At 34.0% G+C, this 21,518-nt stretch overlaps 2 protein-coding genes and 1 long non-coding RNA gene across 8 annotated transcripts; 2 read left to right on the forward strand and 1 right to left on the reverse strand.

Moving 5' to 3' along the window:
• The first annotated feature begins 1,104 nt into the window (after positions 1-1,104).
• Positions 1,105-2,509, forward strand: LOC146527205 (prefoldin subunit 1-like). Its single transcript, XM_085205634.1, has one exon. It carries the CDS (start codon positions 1,214-1,216, stop codon positions 1,592-1,594), a length of 381 nt encoding a protein of 126 aa, XP_085061760.1. The 5' UTR covers positions 1,105-1,213; the 3' UTR covers positions 1,595-2,509.
• Positions 2,510-3,395: 886 nt separating this feature from the next.
• On the reverse strand, positions 3,396-17,662 carry dikar (CECR2 histone acetyl-lysine reader dikar). 4 transcript variants are annotated; one of them, XM_085205633.1, is made up of 11 exons: positions 16,988-17,120; positions 16,720-16,911; positions 16,510-16,635; positions 15,335-15,540; positions 14,250-14,582; positions 12,602-12,766; positions 11,683-11,955; positions 9,124-9,386; positions 8,648-8,845; positions 4,332-8,567; positions 3,396-4,250 (listed from the first exon to the last, which is right to left on the reverse strand). In XM_085205633.1, the coding sequence occupies exons 2-11, from the start codon at positions 16,828-16,830 to the stop codon at positions 4,069-4,071; spliced, it is 6,093 nt and encodes a 2,030-aa protein (XP_085061759.1). In that variant the 5' UTR covers positions 16,831-16,911; positions 16,988-17,120; the 3' UTR covers positions 3,396-4,068. The 4 variants fall into 4 exon arrangements, with proteins under 4 accessions (XP_085061759.1, XP_085061757.1, XP_085061758.1 ...); XM_085205631.1 differs by lacking the exon at positions 16,988-17,120 and adding an exon at positions 17,508-17,662 and having other exon boundaries at positions 3,396-8,567; XM_085205632.1 differs by lacking the exon at positions 16,988-17,120 and adding an exon at positions 17,225-17,245 and having other exon boundaries at positions 3,396-8,567.
• Positions 17,663-18,137: 475 nt separating this feature from the next.
• On the forward strand, positions 18,138-21,082 carry LOC146527207 (uncharacterized). 3 transcript variants are annotated; one of them, XR_014879295.1, is made up of 6 exons: positions 18,138-18,743; positions 19,053-19,155; positions 19,375-19,495; positions 20,075-20,267; positions 20,426-20,531; positions 20,961-21,082. It is a non-coding gene; the product is annotated as an uncharacterized LOC146527207 (long non-coding RNA). The 3 variants fall into 3 exon arrangements; XR_014879296.1 differs by lacking the exons at positions 19,053-19,155; positions 19,375-19,495 and having other exon boundaries at positions 18,466-18,743; XR_014879294.1 differs by lacking the exons at positions 19,053-19,155; positions 19,375-19,495; positions 20,075-20,267 and having other exon boundaries at positions 18,192-18,743.
• The last annotated feature ends 436 nt before the right edge of the window (positions 21,083-21,518 follow it).

Below are 21,518 nucleotides of genomic sequence, written 5' to 3' on the forward strand. Positions count from 1 at the left end.
ACATATTTTCAATAAAATGTTCGTTTATATTATATTTCTTTCAAATTCAAATTATAAACAAAAAGCTACCATCGGTTCGGAAGGCAGTTCTGCTGAGAAGAGCCGGCAAGAAACTCAAAAGTGGCTCTTTTCAAAGTCAATGGTATAATATATATTACATTAGCTGGCAACTATCCTGCATTACATTCAATAGACAATAATTCCATACATGTTTATCCTCTAAATATTCTTGAACAGATATAAAATTAATACTTTTAATACTAATAATACTTTTTAATAAATTTATATTTATTATATCAATAAAAATTTATTAAAAAGTATCTAAGATCTCCCTAATTCGGTAGTAACACGTAATAGCGGGCACTTGATAGATAAAAAGACTACTATTTCGTGGATCGATTTATTGCAATTTTAAAAGAATTTTATGCTTCCATCTATTTTTTTTTTCAATAAAATGTTTTTTTATAGAATACAAAAAGCAAATATTCAATGTTTTATTCGAATAGCTTACCTTTGTCTTTCTACAACCTTAAGAAATTCTTAGGCTAGTCTTACGGTGGTTACGGTAAAGATTTTATACAAAAATATACAGCTTACGTAAATAATATTTAAATTGCTTATTATTTTTGCCAGAACCAAAACTAACGAAATGACGTACTAGCACTAAGTTACCGTCACTTACCTTAGTGGGTTCGATAATATATATATATATATGTTATAATTAATTCATACGGCACTCTTTATGTACTTATTGTATATTTATTTTACTTTAATAATTAGCTGCAGTTATTGGATAAAATAAGTAGCAAAATCTAATTTGCCAGGTTTTTCAACTTTTATGTCTTAATCAACATTCAGCACTCTTACTAAAATTACATCCCATATAAAATGTAACATTTGTTGATTATATTGTAACAAATACTTAATTCTGAATATATTTATTTTAATTCATATAACCACAGAGTATATTCTATATACTATAAAGGGATTAGGGATGCCCGATGTTAGAAGAAGCTGCAACATCGATGTTCGATAAAGTTCGAAAGAACAGCATCGATGTTGCACCGATGATCATCGAAAATCGATGATCATCGGGCATCCCTAGCCTGCATCAAGTAAATGTGTTCTGTGGCTTGCATATAACCTATTAACTCACAGGTCTCAATTTTGTAACTCCACTTAAGAAAATTTATACAGAAGGATATAAAAAAAGATGGCTAAACCTGTGGACTTAGAGTTGAAAAAAGCCTTTGTGGAGCTGCAAGTAAAAATGGTTGAAACGAGTAAAAAAATTCAAGTGATAGACAGCCAGATTGGCGTACTAAAAAGAGTTTTACAACATGCCGATGTTACTCAGCGAGAAATCAGCACCCTACCACCTGGAACAAAAACTTATGAATCTGTTGGGAGAATGTTCTTATTAACAGATTTTGAAGAAATTAAAGATAATCTTAAAAGTAGAATATCTCTTTTAACCACTCGTACTTCAGAATTGGAAAATAATAAACAGTATTTGGAAAAAAACCTCAAAGAGAGTGAAGACAATATAAGAGAAATGGTACAACAACGAAAGGAACAAACTGAAGCCAAATAAATAAAAACTATTCAATAATATTAAATCATATTTATATATGATAATTTTCAATGCTTATTTCTTTAGCTTATCTTAATATTATTTTGAATTTATCTAAAAATGAAGACAAGTGTTTGATAATATTTATTAATCTTTTAAATTTAATGACTATACACTAAGGCATTGCTAATTTTTTATCACTGAATAAACACAATTTTTTAAAGATTGTATATATATATATAGAAATATATATATATATATATATTTAAATATAAATAAATCTTTAATTGTTATTATCAATATAAAACAATATGTAGACCCACTGAAACTATTTTTAAAAAAATATAGATTATAAATTAGAGATTACCATCCAAACAGCTGCAATTTACATATTCAAAACAATGTAATTAATTACTTAAGTTTACTGACATTTCATCTTGTTCATAAAATATTTTAATTTAGAACAAATTCTTTGTCCCAGATAGATTAGTAATTTATTGATATAAAGAAAATTGTAAGTGATTGCTGTCTGTACATAGGATATATATGAGAAAATCTATTTATCTATTAATGTTATAGAACCCAAAACAATGATTCTTAATTTTTTTGCTTATTCGTTGGTTTGTCTGCTTAAGCAGATTAATTTTTATCATACCTCTAAATAATTTAATGATTTTCTAAATAATTTAATTTAATGATGAGCAATTTTCTATAATAACAAAAAACTAATAATATAAAATTATTGGGGATGTTTGTTTTCACATTTATATTATATTATAATAACTTCAATCAAGACATTAGTATAATATAAGAAATCATGACAAAAAAATTGAATTGCAGAACTTAACCTGAACACGCGACCTGCTCGCAGCTTGACATAGTTCAACTACAAAATTATTTGTTTACTAATTAAAATTACTTTGTGTTCTAATAACAGTCTTATTTTAACCCTTCCTCCCGGGATATAGACATTTAAAAAAAAATCCTTATTTGAAATATTTTATTTTTAGATATTTAGTGCATTTTTTTAAAATTTTTTTTTTATATGGAATAGGCTTGCGTTTGACCGCATAAGTCTAGTGAGCATTGATGCGGTCTACGGTGCATCTAGAAGTACTTTTTTTAAGTACCTTAAATTATAAGTACCATCACGGACTTACGGCTTCTTAATTGTAAGGAGCTTTGATAGGACATACAAAAACTATGAAACCAACTAATTATAATGTTTAAAAAAATTATATTTCTTAATTAGGCATAGACTTTCACAGTTCTTTTTGAAGACACTAGTTTGGAGCTTTGCATTTTCGAGTACATTTCTTTGTCTTTTTTTCATAACTCATAAAGAAATTCACACCTGTAAAACATGTTAGAAGCTCCTCCTTTTTAGGTTCAATAAATAAAAGGCCCTTCTGGTAACCCTGGTATACAATATTCCATAGGTTCCTCAAATACTTTATAGGTGTTCCTTTGTAAGGGTGGTCGAAGGTCTTCTTCGATTACTTCATCGGAAATACCAGCATCAGAATCTTCATCGCAATCTGAAGGTTTCGAACCTTCAGACTGCGATGGAACAGGAATTGAACTAAATATCCATTATGAAATAACTAAAATAATATGAAATTGGAGAGAAAACAATGATAGCAGTAAAAATAAACTAATATAATAAAATAAAATACCTCCACCATATATATAAACTTATCATAAAATTCATAACTTAGGAGGTCAAATCCCCCTGACTATACCTACTTTGTAATTTTCCAAGAAAGGTGCTGCATTGTGATGATTTGGGAGATATCTAGTTTGTAAATGAAAGGGAAGAGGATATTATTTTGAAAATCTTTATTTCCATTTTTACACATAGAGAAATGATTTCAATATTCCTTACATTATACATTTATCATCTTATTTCAATTAAACGTAATATCTAAGATTATTCTCATTTTGCAAAAGTAGTACTTAGGTCATTCTAGTAAAACATTAATTAAAAACAGAATATCAAAATATTTACACAACAATGTCGTCAAGAAATACTAACATAAAATTTAAAATTATAAAATAACAATACATTTGATATGACATTAAGAAGCAATTTCATCAGCAAAATAAAGCTTATAACTTTAAAGTTTCTGTTCAAAATTAAATATTAATGTTATATTTTAGTTTATTGCAAGGCCTGCTTTTTCAAAAATAACACAAAATGTCAAATATAATATTATTAAATCTATATAAAAATAAAAACAGAAAGATCCTACTTCATAAGTTATTATGAAAATTTAACACATATGTATATAGCCATTTACGATCGCGAATTTCTAACATAAGTAGAAAGTTTTAGGAAATTCCCGTCTTTCCTAATAAGTAATAATATTTAAGATTAAACACAAGTGGTACTGTGTTCTGTCATCACAGACTAAGAATAAAAACTGTACAAGACACTTAATAACCATGCATTAATAATAAACTTGTCATGTGAAGAGTATTTGCAGCCATATTGATTACAACCAGGAAGGCCGGTTGATGGAGTCGTAGGTCTGGCGCACGCCGAGCGGCGTGGAGTAGGCGGCGGGGTAGAGCTGGCGCTGTAGCTCCTCCTGGTAGCGGTGCCAGTACTGCGTGTACAGCGGCGACGGCTGCTCCGCCGGCAGGTACGGGTAGCCGGCGCGCACCTGCCCGGCACCTATAAAAGGAAAAGAGGCCGTGCTGTCATTTGCGTTTTGATGTGCGGCTTTCACTAACTTCTCACTAGCGGCCTCGTTACTTCTGTGCTGGTGGGCCACCGCCGCCGCCATGTAGTTGGCGGCCATCAACTGGTTGGTGCTGTTGCGGATGTCCTCGATCGTGAACCCGCCGTTGTCGCCGTACATGCCCCCCAGGCTCATGCTCGACGCCGTGCCGAAGTTGAAGGGGCTCGCGGGAATCATGGTGGTCTTGACGGACGTCAGCACATCGCTGGCGGCCGCGTGGTATGCTTGTCCCATCTGAGAGGACGGTTGTTTGGCGTCTGTTGTTCTTTTCCTTTTGCTTCGTTTGACGTCCATCGGCGTAGTCGTTACGCTCGCGGAACCCTTGTACATAGTATTATCTTTGCTTATGGAAACCATCGAGGGTTGCGAGTACAAGGAACTCACGGATGTGCTGGTTGGATGCGCTTCCGACGCCATATTCTTATTGAAAATTTGGAAAGTTTTATCATGATACAAGGATGGGGTGGTGTTTGCAAATCCAGACAAGTATCTTTCGTCGTTTGTATATCTTTCCAACATTTGTGGAATATTTTGTAAATTTCGTAATGTTTCAATAGGAATCGTAGAATGCGTACTGTACGGAGTCTTATAAGATATTGATGACACCAGAGGGTGATTTTGTGCATGTTTATCTACCTTTTGTGACTTTGTGATCGACTCCATGTTCTTTGCGATGGTATCTGAGTCGCTTATAGATGTATTGGCACCCGTCATGGAGTCATTTTTGAGTAGTCCGCGAGGATTAGGTATTCTCAATTCAGCAGGGAGATTCTGTTGCAGATCTTGACCTCTAGGAACGACCGATCGTGGAGCGGTATTGTAATTGTTATATTGTTGATGTTGTACGTTTTTATTATAATTAATAGCGGCGGCAGTGGGAGTCTCTACTGTCTTCAGTTTGTCTTCACTGGCGTAGCTAGAAGCGGAGTAGTCCGAAGGGATCATGTCGGACTTGCGCATGGAATTGACCTTCCAGCTGCCGTAGTCGATGGCGGCCGAGGGCGCGGGCGCGTTGGCGGGCGCGGGCTTGTTGCATGCGTACAGCTTTTTGTTGGCGAGTTCGATGTCGTTGAGGGAGAAACTGGTGATGGGCTGTCCGGTGGGCAGCGCGTCGTAGTGGTTGTGGTGCGCGTGCGGAATAGCCTGATTGAGACCGAGGTCGGCGTGGGTGCGCTCGAGCACGGCCACGCGGCTGTGCGCCGGCGTCATGTTGCTGGTGATTACGGCAGGCTTGGTCAGTGGCTTTGGTACTTGCTGGTTGTTGATACCGAGATTTATGGCTATAGCTTCGATCTCATATCCTTTTTGCTGTGGAATCAAATTGGGTCTGGTTTGGTTGGTTTCCCTGCTAACAAATTCAACTTCATGCAAATCGTTTGCTATTTTCCGGTCTTCATTATTAAAGTAGCCCATATTGATCATATCTATGTTATCTTTCTTTAAAGCGTTCATGGGCTTTGTAAGATCTATGTGAGTTACGATTTCCTTTTGCTCACGAGCTTCGTTGTTCTCATATGATACATCTTCTCTGCTTTCTGAATGGCGGCGGTCAGAGTAGTCAATAGTGACATTCTTCTCGCGTGTCGTGTTCAATTTGAGTATTTCAGATTTCTCAGTCAACGCCAGCGCTATATCATCTACTGAAGTGGGAGCCTGAACTGTAGATTGAATAGGTTGCTGTTTGTTATAGTCAGTTTTGACAGGAGATTTCATAACCTCTATAATTTCGGTTTTCTTTGGTGGTATAACGTTTTCGGGTTCATTATATGTTCGTTTCTTGACCGGGAACAGCGTAGCCTTCGGGTCGGGTAATAAAGGTGCGGCGGTGGGTTGTTGCGACGTGGACGTTTCGGGTTGAGGGGACACAAGCGGTTGCGAGTAGTTTGTTTGCACTGGGGAATACTGCGACGGCGTCGGTGAAAACGGAGCGTTATATTGGGGTGGCTGGAAGGAGTCAGGGCCCAGAGCGGTGTAGTCATCGTGGACGCGGGCGGGCTTGCTGACGACGGGGGCCTTCGAGGTGTCGTAGTACGGAGGAGCATTTTGGCCATACGTAGGCAGAGGGCTTTTGTTATGATCCACAAAATAATTAGGGGTAGATGAACCTGTGGCACCGTTGGAAGCGTAAACGTGCTGAGAATACGGTGAGAAAGGGGATTGTGGAGCATCTCTAGGACTGCAACTTTTTTCGGGACTACTCTTAAGAGATGTTGTGTCCTGATAGAATCCGGCTCGAACGGTGCCGTTGATGATGGGATATGTTATCTTTTGGAAATCATCGGTTCTTGGAGATGCCGGCGAATGAATGAGTGGAGAAGTGAGTGACATTTGGTGCCTGGGTGAGTCTAGGTCTTGACTGAAGGAGGAACGTTCTGAGATGGTACTGCCCGTGCTAGTGCGGCGCTGACGCGGCGTGGCGGTTACGCTGGGCAGAGGGCTATCTCCGCCGTCAGCGGACGGGAGCGGAGAGTTGGGGTCATTCGGCGACTCGTACTTCGGTGCACCGTTATTAGGGGTTGTTTTAGTTTCAGCGGTGCCTGAGCTTGCATCCTGGGCCTTCTCTTCTGATTCTGTTTTGTCATCTTTCTTCTTAGTAACGCTTGTAGGGGTGTTCTTGGGAGTACCGAAAGCTTTGAACCAGGCGCTCAGATTTGGAGTGGCTTTCTCTTGACTAGGTTTTACTAAAGTTTGTGGCTCTGTTTCGACCTCTGCATCTTTTTTATTAGGATATGTTGTTTTTTCTTCTGGTTTGTTTTCAATCGTCAGTTCAATCTTTTTAGTGTCTAAAGCCTCAACTACTTTCTTCGTTTCTTTGTTCATATCACTATTAACATTATCATTATTGAAATTGTGATCATTACCGAGGGTGAACTCCACAGTAGGTAAGACAGAGCCCAAACTGAGCTTCGGGCTGCCAGCTTCTTTGCTTTTTCTTGAATTATTGTTACTTTTAGAGGGTCCCAATGGAGCTTCTTCTTCTGCTTTGTCTGTATTTTTGTTACCCTTGTTAGTAAGCAAATTACCCTTGCTTTTGCCGGGTTGTAACCTATCAATTGTTCTCTGTATTTCCCTTCTCTTGACAATCTTTGGCTCACGTGATGACGGCCGCTTGCGGGATAAATCTCGTTTTGATGTAATTGACTTTTCCCCTTGGGAAGATTCATCGTCCATACGACTGTCTTCTGTGGATACTGTTTGCGCTGGACTGTCACAAGGAGAAATCACTTTAGAACTCTTAGGAGCATCGAGCCATTCGCTTATATCTTTCACAGCTTCTTCTAACGCCTCTGAAGCACATGCATTTTTGACAGAGCTCCGTTTGCGTCTCTTGGGTCTTACTTTGACGCTTTCCACACTTTCATCATCGTCTTCATACATTTCGATGATATCGTCATCGTCATCATCATCTTCTTCTTCAACCTCTTCTTCGTCATTGTCTTCATCCCCGGATTCGACGACGTCTCTCACTTTTGTTGTTTCTTTGTAGGTGGGAGCGGAATTAGATCGACCTGGTTTATAAATACTATTATAAAGTGCAGTCTCCTTGTACTTCTCGTTTTTGGCTTTTAATTTTTCAATTGTTTCACGAAGTTTGCGATTCTTTTCCTTCTCTGGTGTGTGAGAACTATGTTTTTGCTTTTCTACTTTTTGTTTATAATCAAAGAGTGAATCCCAAGCATCCTTTGCAGCATGACGCCTTCTTTCTTTTATTTTGTCGTATTTGTCTTTAGTAAAATCTGGGTCTGGTAGTTGATCATTTGACTCAGATTTATCAAGCTCCGTGGGCGACGGCGATGGAGTATGTATGGAAGGAAGTGGACTCGCGCTTCTGCTTCTATTGGAACTCTCTATAGATTCTTGCGAGTCACTCCTTTTCATAGCCGCTGGTGGTTCTTCATCATGATGTTTACTCTTTTTCTTTTTAGATTTTTTGTCTTTATTCTTTCCATGTCTCTGTTTCCTATGTTTCCTCGACTCGTGAGATTTGTGTGAGTTTTTCTTATGATTTTTGGAATGCTTCCCGTGTCTATGATGGCCTTTACGTTTTTTCTTTCCTTTATCATGTCTACTCTTGTGGGAATCCTTTGTTTTTTCGATCTCCTTTGGTGGATCTTCCCCCCCTTCTTCTTCAGGCGGTGCCACAGATTTTTTCGGCTTCTCTTTTCTTTTCTCTTTCTTACCTTCATCTTCATCCTCTTCCCTCTCTGTTTTTGACTGTTTACTTGTCGATGAACTTGATTTGGGCTCAGCTGTAAACAAAAAATAATGAATTATTTACTCTAAAAGTTAGTTAAGTAATTATTACAGCAGGGGCAGATAATATACATACCAGATACAGAGTGAGGTTTCCGTTTCTTAGCCTGGTTAGGTGGTGGTGAATCACTTCGTTTCATCTTATGTTTCCGTGATGGTGTGGGAAGTTGATACTCCACAGCAATCTCTTCATCAGATGATGACAGTCGATGCATGTACTTCTCCGTGAGACGATCAAACGCATTTTGCAAGCTATCCACCATTATAGTGTACTCTAAAAATAAACAAAATCTTTACATAAGATTGTAAGTTTACAAAGCGCTGTTTCAATATATAAAGTTATTTTGTTGAGCTGAAGGCTATTGTGATAATATAAAAACGTGAAATGTTTGATATTAGTGATATATGTTTAGCAATTTATATGAAAAATTAATAACAATAGCAAAATATTAAAAAAATATGATACTTTGATGATGTTATTTATAACTAAAACAAACGGTAAATTACTGTAGACATACGAAGAAAAGAAATTGTAATTGCTTTTAGACTTACCATTATCTTGTCCATTGTACAACCTACAATTGTTCACGATGAGTTTAAAATCGGCCTTGAACATGGAGAAGTCTGAGTAATATCCATTGTCCAGACGTTCTTCCATTTTGTGCAGATCCATGGGTCGCCGGATGACAGCGTAATAGTTCGGAGCATACTCCTCTTCCACGGGATCCAAAAATGGCCACGCGTCTTCATGTGCAGTAAGCTGTTCCAGCACTTTGTACATGTCAGTTTGAATATCTTCTTCAGTTTGCCCAAAGCTAAAACCAAAGATATGTTTTCTACAACTTTTTTTTTATATTGAATAGGCTTGCGTTTGACCGCATCAAGTCTGGTGAGCGTTGATGCGATCTACGGTGTGGCACGCTTGCTTAGCAGATACCTATTCACTCTGGTTTTGAAGACCCTCATATTGTATGTCTTAGGAAATACAGATGCCGGCAATGAATTCCAATCTCTCGCAGTGCAGATGAAGAATGTAGCCTCAAAGCGCTTCGTCCGTACGGCAGAAATTTCCACCATATACGGATGGCGTGAAGCTGTATTCCTAGAGGTTCTAAGGTAAAAATTGGCTGGGGGAATTAAGCTATGCAAATCAAGAGCACACTCGCCGAAATGTATACGGTAAACACTGACAACGATGCATCCCTACGCCGGTGGCTAAGGCTCTGCAGTTGAGTATCAACTAGGGTCTTGTCATTGATTATCCTTCTGGCTCGTCTCTCAACCGACTCCAAAGCCTGTAACTGATACTTGGCAGAGCCATCCCATAAGTGGGAACAGTACTCCATACATGGTCTAACTTGTGCTTTATACAGTGTGAGAAGATGTTGAGGTGTAAAGTACTGTCTCACCTTGGAGAGGACGCCAAGTTTCTTAGCAGCCAATTGAGCTCTGGATTCAATGTAAGATCCAAAGTTAAAGAGTCGATGAGAGAGTAATACCAAGAAGTTCATGGTGGTCGCTTAACGGGACCGATACACTTCGAAACGAGGGGGACAATTCAAATGGCCTTTTTTTCGCGGTGAACAGGCACGCCTGGGTCTTAGTGGCATACTTTATCCTAAATTATATTGTAACTATAACGGGACGGAACCCTACTCGTGGGTATGAATTATTATTTCTTAATATTTTCATTTCTTCACTCTTGCACCAAGGCGTTGCCCGGCCCGGCGTTGAGTTTCGCCGCTCAACACGCAATGGTGGAAATTGGGGAACGGAGTGTTTTACTCTCTCTTACTAGGTTCCCTCTGCTTAACCTTAATCTTGTATGCGGGATACAGCGGAAAGCTGATTTTTTTTTATATTGTAAAGCTCATCTATATTAATAATAATGATACAGCTGAAGAGTTTGTTTAGTTGAACGCAATAATTTCAGGGACTCAAATAAAAAAAAGTGTTATTCAAGTTAGTCCATTTATTGAGGAAGGCTATTACAGTCTATATTAAATCACGTTAATAGTTTCTAACTGTGGTCACAGTTACCTCCAGCAACCAGAAGGTGTCATGAGCAATTCAACTCTTAGTTTTTTTAATATAATTTCGTAGACAAAGCCTTTGTTATTTAATAATCAGTAGATTAGTAAATCTATATTAAAGATTCTATATTAGATTTTTAGAAATTAAATTGTATTTTCTTTGTGCAATAAAGTGTTTTTAATTGATTGATTCATTTATATAAAATTTGGAGGAAAATATAGAAATGTTATCAACAGTTTTAATTATTGTGAAAACTTTAGTATTCAGTAACATATAAACAATCACTTCTTGCTATTGCAAATTTCCGTCACACTTGAATTTAATTCACTACTTACTTTATTTCGTTAAGTCAAATAAAATAAACAGAATGACAGAATAAAAGACTAATTTGGTTAATATTATTTATGATTAGCCGACTCATACTTTTATTAAGCATTGTTTGCCAACAAATTGATTATGAACAACTTGTTTTCAAATTTCTGTCATCATCATGTCATTCTGATATCCTGTCAAGCAGTTTGAGAGGATGTCATCAACGACATGGCGACAAGAGCTTGCGGCCGTAAACAGGGCGTTAAATTATTTTAATTGTACATTTTCTCAAAAAGTACACGTCCTAATTACATACTAGGAAGCCGAAGCTTATTTTTATGACTTTTTTGTTGACGATGAACTTTCGCCCGTAAGTTTCAATATCCAATTTAAATAAAAATTAGTGAAATACCTTGCAATTTTCAATTATTTTTTGTCACAAAATGCCTTATTGTAATTTATTTATAAGAGATACGTACGTACGAGTTATATAGGTTGTTGAGGACTTTAGAACTAACATATATTTAACAATTTTTGCAGCGCAAGCGCTTAAATTTCGATTGCGACGCAATTCGATGGTGTTCATTATTATTGTTATTTCGTTATTTAACCTTAATTATACCGTAATGTTACATAACCTATAGCACTCCTGAAGAATGTAGCTTCATAAAAAAAAAGTAAATCGGACCAGTGGATTCAGAGATCTTAGCGTTTAAGCAAACAAACAAACTCTTCCGCTTTATTATATTAGTATAGATAACTTACATTTGCGATGTTTTGACCTTCCTCCGAGTGCTATTGATTGGTTCATCATTATCGGGTATTACTATTTGGCCAGTAGCGGCTGCCAGCGAGTTATTAGTCTTGCGTCCAGTTCGCACCACAGGCTCTGGTGGGGGCTCCCCCTTGTGGGTGGACGATGACTTCTTGGATTTCTTTTCTTTCGTCCGAGACCTTCGCGTAACTTTTTGAGGCATCACTTCTCGATCGCTCGAACTGTCTGATGAAGGGTCTGATGAAGCTGATGAGGATTTTGATCTGAAAGTAATAATTATATATCTGTTTAACATTTAACGTTGTATGGCTCCACTACTAAAAGTGGAAATTTATTATTATTTTAAGATGTATGAACGCAGTTATAAAGAGTACTTTAATATAAATATAAACTTCGAGGTCTAATATGGCTTTTTTACAATATTAAAAGGCAATTAAATAAAAAATGCTATTTTCCAAGTATAAGATTTATTAGCTTCACGCTGTATCCCGCACACAGCCGGTTAGGCATCAACTGATTTATAGAATTGGCTGAAACTTTAATTTTCGCCATATGGAATTATCGTTATAAGAATGTAGTGGCGTAGTGAGCTTAACTCGCGCCCGGGGCAAAATACTTTCACAGCGCCCCCCAGTCGAACACAAAATCATTTTATATCTATCTTTAAATAGTTTTGCGGACTATTTGGCGCCTCTTTATGAGCGGCGCCCGGGGCATGATGATCCATTTCCCAGAGATACTATCAGATCCCAACTAGGTGCCAATGGAACCACAACAGAAGTATTCTATTCCGAATTTTAAAAAATATTATTTGAAATCGGTTCACAAATTATGGAGAAATCGACGAACATACACGAAAGAAATAAAGGTGTTGAACACAGTATCCAGAATATATGTAAATAAACATACCGCCTCAATCGCTCCCGCCGGCGGGCGCGGCTCTCGCGTGCGGCTGTTGGGGTCTCCTTGCTGTCCTCGTCCTTCGAATCATATACACTGTTCTTGATCTCCTCCTTTTGTTTGATCTTTTGCAAGACTCGGCTGGACGTGCGGCGCGGCGCTACCTCTAGTAACCTTCAATCACAGCAAGTTTCAAATATTATCAACAAATAATAGCATACACTTACTATCAACACTAACAGCACAGCAGAAGCAAAATTAACAAAAAAACGCTTATCTAAGTTAATTTAATGAAACTAAACTATAGTAAACTCGAGCTTGCATGATTGAATATAAATTTTAGCAAGACTTTCAACAAATAATTTCGCAAATGCGGTGAAATCAGATTACATTTGCTTAGCATTTTTAATTAGTAACTATTTTTAATTTACGACATTAACTGTACCTTAACTGTACATTAACTTTACGACTATGATATATTTGTTTGTTATTGAATTAATAATATTTCGATTCTACTTAGTGCTGTGAGAAGAATAAAGGGAAGTTTGTATTTGATAATGTAGTTGACGTTGAAGAAAAAATATCCCAAAATACACTTTGTCAAGTTTATTGAACATGATTATCATAATTGTTTTTATTAAGATTTAAATATTTTATTAATATTAGAAGATTTTCCTCTAATATTAAGAAAATGATGTATCTATTAAAAAGCAGAATACTTTCGCAAAGCATAATATAACAAATATGTAAAAATGGCAAATTATATTTTAAGAATAGAATAGAATAGAATAGAATATACTTTAGAATAGAATAGAATATACTTTATTGCACACATAAAAGAAATATATAGAAAGAACAACACAAATATAATTGAAAGAAAAACATGTATGCAAAGGCGGTCTTATTGCTTTAAGCAATCTCTTCCAGACAAATTAATTTATTACTAAGAATTAGTATTATGATAAACAGAAATTTTTTTGTAAATTATAATTGACTTAATATAAATTGAAGTTAAAAACATGCCCCATGTTAACAGGAGAAATGAACAGATTGTATCAAAAAGAATGTAACAAATATATACATATTCTACAATTTTATTTTTACCTTCTGGCTCTATATATATAACAGCCAAGTTTCATAATGGTAAAAGAGAATTAGAAGTGGGTAAAATTTTTCTCTTAAATTGTTTTATGTAGTTACAGTTTTGCCTTAATAATTAAAATATTATTAAAATAATATATTCTATAAGTCGCAAACGTAGAGCTTTTGGTCTTTTGACAGAATGTTAACATGCAATCAAACCTAAAATAACATAATCACAGGGAAGCTATCAATTAATAATAAGTTCCCAAAAATAATTATAGTACAACAAATACATTCACACGCTTAAACAATTTTCTTATGAGGTAATAACTATATAAAAATTGGAGTGAGATAAAATATGAATTTATTTCTTAAATTAATATAAGGGAATATTAAGACAAGGTTTGTTTCATGTGGCCTGTGAAATATCACAAAAATATACCATGAATGCAGTATATATTGTCTTCAAATGAGGAAAATAGTAATAGTTTGATATATTATATAATTGAGTTTAAAGCTAGCTAATTGAATGTAATGTTTGTTTTTTATATAAGTAAAATTTATCAATATTAACCTTTTCCGTTGCAAACGCTCCTTCTCTTGAAAAAGTCTTGGTATTTCTGGTAAGAAATTTTGTGATAGAGATCGGTAAAGTTCCTTTTCAATCTTGGTTGTTGCCTTCTTGAACTTGTCTGTCAGGTGGGTCCAATCATCTTCAGTAAAGCATACCACTTGCCACACTCTTTCTGAATCTTCGTCATCAAGCCAGTCATCTCCATAGAACCAACCTCTTTTTCTACTGCCTTCTCTTTTTCTCTTCTTGTTCTTTCCTTTCTTCTTTAATACATCTTCCCTGTAAAGTCGTGTGCCATAAAAATACCAATATGCTGAGTCGTTGTCATCCCATCTGCAATATAATAATATATTTTTATATATTTTTAGTCACATGATTGTGTCACTATTGAGTTTTGTAGAAAGAATGTATTATATAGAAAAAAAAACATGCTTTTGTATTGAACATGGATTTGAAGGAAAAAACATTTTAATGTAGCTCTACACCACTTGATGAGCCTAGATATCAACAGACTTGATTTTGCATAACTTATAAAGATCAACATGTATTATTTTAAGAATCACTTATATATTTATTTCTCTTTAATTTCTACTATTTATTATCCTCATTATATATTATCATCACGCAAATATCTGCTTTTCGTATACATTACTGCACTCAGGGTGAGTTTCTAACTAAATATTTCATCTCCTAGAGTGGGGATTGAACCCACAACCAGTAGGATTACAGAGACACCTTGTTTTTCCAAGTCCTTATGAGATAAATACTGTATATCAAATCCCTTGTTAGTTACTCTAGCATAAGCTTGTTTCACATTCATAACAAAATCACTTTATGTCCTACGTTAATGTCACATTTTTTTTATTTAAAATTCAGATGAATAACATCTTAGTATCTTCCTCCTGTGAATGCCCTAACAATGTTTTCAAAAAGGTTTTCCTAAACTGTTGCTAAACTTGTGCATTTGGTTTTATACCAAAAGATTTTAAATTTCACAATGTGGACATATTTACAGACTCTGTTTATTTATGTGGTAAAACATTAAGCAAATTTTATATATTTAACATCAACATTAAATAACTCACCCCAATGGCTCCACTCGTAAACTTTCTGCCTCAAGGTTCTTAAATAAATCATAAACATCATCAGCGTCAAGCCGGAAATCACATAATGCATATAATATCTCAACTTTAGTGCGAAGAGGAAGAAACTGAAAATCAATGTCAGTATTGAAGGGATTGTATCGGTGTGTTTCTTGACATTTTTGCCTAAACAATCGCCTCAAATACATCTGAAATAAAATAATAATAAAAACTCTTTATTTCACATCATAATATACAATATAAATTAAAATTTACAAGAGCTTATAAAATAATAAAATGTGAAAAGGCAGCCTTATCACTAAAAGTGATCTTTTCCAGGCAACCATATTGTAGGAATATATAGAGGGATGCGGGCATAGTATGTTGGAAAACCAATTGTGACAATACACGAAAATAGAAACAATATATATAATTATATACACATAACACATATAAATGTATATACTATATATAGAGTAAAACATATTAAAAAAAAATAATACCTATGTATTTATTAATTCATACATTATATTTTATTATATAATAGTATACCACTATTATATAATAAAATATATATAATGCATAAATAGCATAAATGATATACATAAATATTTGCAAATATATAATGATGATACACAACAATTGTAGATAATAGTTTTTTTACTTTATATTTAAATGCTTTCATAGTCTTAGACTGCCTTATAATATGTGGTAGCCCTACCATCCCTTAGTTCCACAGTTTCGCACAATGGTAATATGGCACAAAGGTTTCTCCAGCACATTATTATTTTGGGAATGGAGACTTAGTGGAAGACAAGTTGGAACCGAGAAAGGAAAAATGCTGCTTAATGTAGGTTGAAGTTTCAGGGTGGAAAAGGACAGAGTAGAGAAGAGAAAGAGTGTGAGGATTTCGATGATCCTTAATAGGAAGCCAGACAAGTCTAGAATGATGTTTACTGACATGATCAAACTTCTTCAATCCGAAAATGAATCCAATAACCAGGTTTTGGAGGTGTTCCAACTTGTTAAGCAGTTGCTGTTATAAATCTAGGTAACAGGTGTCTGCATAATCTAGGATAGGTAGCAAAAGTGAGTGGGCTAGGGTTAAAAATATGTAGTCAGAGAATCAAAGTCATAAGGATATCATAAACAAAATTAAATTCAATATTAAGACTCACCTGATAATTAAAAGCCGAGATGTCATTGTTGCCCAAGCAACCGTTCAAGAGTCGCACTATCAATTCGGTCAAAAGGGAACTGGCGGTCTCTTCCGATCCATCTGTTAGGAGGGCTTCCTCCAATTCCTGCAAATTTAACAATTTACTGCATAATGAAGAGTTTTGTATTTATCAAAATTGACACTGAACAAAAAATGTCCAATTACTCACTTCGATGTCAAAATCCAAAAGATTGAAAGCAGTTCTGAATAAGGAACAAAAATAGGCAATGCTTGGGACTTCCCACCATGACTGAATGTCTAAAAACCGTGAGAAATTCATTCAGACATCACATCTATGTAAGCAAGCTTGGAGAAAAACGCCTACTAGATCTTTCGAATCACTGTAACACACCTAATGTATCTGAAAAAGACGGAAACATAACCTAAAATGTGATAATTCTAAAAAGATTAATTTAATCTTAATGAAAATAATGTACCCATGCTAAAATATTTCCAATAAACACAATTATTACATTTACAGATGTTTCATTTCCTTTGAAAGGAAAAGACTTATATATGCGTTGTGTATCAGAACACAAACGCCATAACAGTTTACTAATTATACAAGCCAGCAACTTATAAATATAATCAACTACAGTATCCGCTTTTCTTCAATAAATTAAATTATAAAAAAAAATAGTATTTTTTTTACAGTAAATAATCTAAATATTTACATTAAATGTTGTGAATCTTAATATAGTCGGAAAACAGATGTGAAACGATACTCCTTTCAGCGGAAGCTTATTCTAATACAGTTCTTTTTTACTCTGAGTTTCCACTGCGTTGCTCTATTTGTTATAAATTATAATATATCAAGTAGCTACATATAGATTATTAATTTTCAAAGTATGTACGAACATATCATAATCTGAATTATATTTATTGATTTTTTAACTTTGTTTTAAGTAATAATAATAATATATAGAAATGTAATGAAAATAAGAAGAAAAAACATACAATTTTAATGTATTCTTGAAGTTCAACACAATCTTGTCAGCACTATTGTATTTTCTGCAATATTTCAATAATAATGTAAGGAATCCTTCAGGATTTTTTTTAAGTGAAATATTACTGTTCTACGTAGATCTACCATAAGTGCATGAAAAGTGCATGCGCTATAGGGCCTAGGTACGACTGCAAAACGTCAATACAATTAAATACTAAGAAGGACCTACATAGTAAACGTAAATGCTGACCGGTATAATTTCTTTCTTCATTCTATATTTACTAATTGTACAGGAGGTTTTATTGAATATTATCAAGTTATTGAAAACTTTAACTTTAATAAAACAGTTAACTTTAAAAATATATATCAATGTATTTTCTAATTGTCTTAAATACTAATTAATTAAAAAATATATTATTTTAATTTAAAAAATATAATATTCCTTTGGCTGTGTGCGTGATTGGTGCTTAAAGACACACCTAAAAAATTCTAATAAAATTAATTATAATTTATAGTACTGGCAACTAGTAAATTTTAAGGTTCATTGCCAGATTATTACTATTGCAATAATTTACGTTGCTTTTGTCCCTCCCTGGCTTCTTCTATGTTACAAGAATCAAACTTATTTTCACATTACTATTTTAATTTTAAGTACCAATCACTATTATTTGTATCATTTATACAGAAGTATATACTTGTACCAAGATTTCTCGACATAGTACACAATTAAATTATAACGCTTCAATTTTGTATTATATCAACGTTATAAGTGTACGTCAAACTCGTCTTACTTTGTTGCTAAAAGCGGGATCAAAAAGGCATGTTTTTCTTAATTATAATGCATTAAATTTATCTTTTGAGGAATATTAGACAAAAAAAATGCAATAAAATGGACTAATATAATTTCAATATCGTTTCCTACCTGAAATAATCAAGTGTTACTTTTTCGAACAATTTTGCTATATTTGACTTTCTGCCAATGGCAGCACTGCTGTTTACTGTCTAGGTCAATAATAACATAATAACATGGCGGTTCATTGTTATTGTCGTAATTTAGCTGTTTTTCTGACTTTATTTTACTTTAAAGACTGTACTTTAAGTTTAGCGATATCATGAATTTGTAAAGTGTCTTTCACACATTGAATACGAATTGAACATAAATACGATTGAAGTTTGGTAAAACACGTGCTGAAGATGCCGATCTTGTTTCACAGGTTTCCTAAGACAGAAAAGCTAAATATTATCAAGTAAGTGTATAAATGTTACGTAAAATTATTTTATTGCGAGTACCTTCAAGCGTTATAATTACGTTATTTATTTGGTAGCGAGTGTTTGTCTTGAAATTTTGTAGCTGTTAAACCAATACTAACAGATCTTCCACATTTAAGTAAAAATCAATAGTGTAATATTAGAGACCGGTAAATGCTATAATATGCGTGTTCAGTTCACATGACTGCTAGGACCAATAAAAGTAATTTCAGAAGGGAATTAATTATGTTTTTGAAAAATAACCTAACAGTTTTAAAGTTCATCACCAAAATTTATTTTGTTTTCAGGGCAAAGGCGCGGGTCAAAAGTTGTTGGCCTATGACTTCTTTGGAGTCATTATACTCTCTATTTACTTCCATTAGTTTTGGGGAGATATTTTTAGAAGACCAGGTAAAGTTTCTTTTTTACAATTGTAAACTATGTTGTACGGCATTCTGCTTTTCTTATACTTTACTGCACTCAGGGTGAGTTTCTAAATAAATATTTCATCTTCTCAAGTGGGGATTGAACCCACTACTGCCCTCAAAGCGCTAAATGTTAAGAAAAATAAACTGTAAATAGCACACAGCACACAATACTAGGAATTTTAAATTAAGTCTTTTGTTACAGATGAACTGCCTCCTACAACATGCAACAGTAACTTTTTAGAAAACTTTATTATTTTGAAAAATAGAGCAATACAGAAAGGTGACAGAAGCACATTGGTTAAGAGCCAAAAGCAGGAGGAGAGGTATTTTATAATGTTACATATAGAAAAATTTGAAAAAATTTATATTATTATTAAATTTAAACTTAATATTATCTACGGTCTCTAAATGAGATGGAGCATGGAGCAGGGCCCGGGACTTGCAACCACAGATGTAGGCTTAAGGGTACTCTTTCCGATATATCAACATTCGCCTTGCCTGCTCCAGCCCAGTGTAATTATAAATAGGTGTTAACATTATTTATTATTAAAATAACAATTAATTAATCAAATAAATAATTGTCCAAATAATTGAGTCTGCCAAAAATAATATCTTTTTATAATTTTGTTAACAATAATGCCAACTTTGTCCTTGCTCTGATTGATTATCATTTATATCCAAATTTAAACTACCTGATAAGGGTGTAACTTTCTGTTGCTGGAAAATTAGCTTTGATTGACTACTTAAAAGATAGTAGTAGAGGTAGATAGATAAGAAAAATATATGGAGTAATGCATAAACTAATTATAATAATAAAGCACTTAATATTATGAAAAAAAAATTAAAATAAACTGTAACTAACATGCAGTAATATAAATCTTAAATATATTCTTTTCTTACAGATGAACTTCCTCCTAATGCACAGGATAGTAACTTTTAAAATTTTTTTTTTGAAAAACAGAAATGCATAAATAAAGTTGAAATACTGAAAGTCAGACAATAAAATAAAATTTTAAGAAAGAAATATCAATATGCATAGGATACAAATTGTTAATTTTGATTTACTCAAATAAAGTTGGGTCCACTAATATAAAGGTAATACATATACTCAATTGATGTTCTTTTAAAATAAGTATTTGGACTATGTTTAAATTCAAAGATTAATCAAACTTTCAAATATGTTGGTTAGTTGATATATTACAATGTTTATTCATGTTTATAAAATTAGTGTGTAATTTTTTTCATAATACAAGACTGCTCTGCACGTTGATATTCCCAATGGCGCGGAAATGTCAGGACCGAATGATCAACAATCCAACAGAATCAGAATCCCGCTCCAATATCTGCACATCCACTCCCGTAAGTATTTTTAAAACATGAAATATCTGATATCTTTGAAAGAGTTTTTACTTTTGTTAAAAAATCTTTATGATGTATCCCGTATACAGCAGAGTAATGCAGAGAGAACCTAATGTTAAGACAGTCCATTCCGCCAATTTCTGCAGGTATTGTTGTATTGAGTGGCGGAACCCAACGCCGCGCTTTGCCTCGTACCAGACCGAAAAAATTAAAATATAAATTTAAATAAATATTTCATTTCCCCGAGTCACAACCCACAACCGTTACTGTTACACACTAGTGCCACAATTTCCTCACCATTATTATAAATTTTAAGTTTATTTTTAAAAAATCGATTCTATGACACAAGCTTGTATTAAATTAAGTGATTCATTACATTTTAGGTTTATTGTTACTATTTACAATTAAATTATATATGTAAATTTGCAGGCAGAAATTGGTTCGAGAGGAAACCCCTGTTCAGTGAAATCATTAGAAGTGAGGAACAACCAGTTGTGATTAGAGTATATATAAAATATATGATATAAAATAAAATATTTCTACATATTTATATTTCTTTAAATATACCTGTCAATATATTATTTATCTAAGGGTAAACAACCCTTTTGATGAATTATAATTGCAATTGACAATTATAATATTAACATATTTTGTTTGTATGGAAATCACAAATACTTGTTTATTTATGAATAATTATAATTAATTGATAATTGTGATTTCTGAATACAAATGTTTATTTGGTAATATTTAATTGTGAATTGCAATAAATATTATCCCACTATTATTAAATGTACCTCAATTTGAATATTCCCGCTCTTTTATTTGTTTCTAAAAGTTTTCTGGTGCTCATTCACGAGGGCGCTAGTAGTATAAGCGTGTAAAGCTATGGTCAAAATTTTTTGTATGGGAGTTACACTTCTTAGTAGTGTTGCCAAACTATCGACAGTTTCACAGTCGATAGTTTTAATTTAAAAAAGCCAATGCGAT

This window comes from Heliconius melpomene, chromosome 21 (assembly GCF_056956725.1).
Source record: "Heliconius melpomene rosina isolate 202511_hmr_F chromosome 21, ASM5695672v1, whole genome shotgun sequence".
NCBI classification, from domain to species: Eukaryota; Metazoa; Arthropoda; class Insecta; order Lepidoptera; family Nymphalidae; genus Heliconius; species Heliconius melpomene.

Bases quoted from the DNA above. Each gene is read 5' to 3' on its own strand.
- LOC146527205 (XM_085205634.1), top strand. From the start codon at position 1,214: ATGGCTAAACCTGTGGACTTAGAGTTGAAAAAAGCCTTTGTGGAGCTG.
- dikar (XM_085205631.1), bottom strand. From the start codon at position 16,830: ATGAATTTCTCACGGTTTTTAGACATTCAGTCATGGTGGGAAGTCCCA. The intron at 14,583-15,334 runs GTGAGTTATTTA...ATTATATTGCAG, and splicing joins TTACGAGTGGAGCCATTGGG to ATGGGATGACAACGACTCAG. The intron at 8,846-9,123 runs GTAAGTCTAAAA...GTTTATTTTTAG, and splicing joins GTACAATGGACAAGATAATG to AGTACACTATAATGGTGGAT.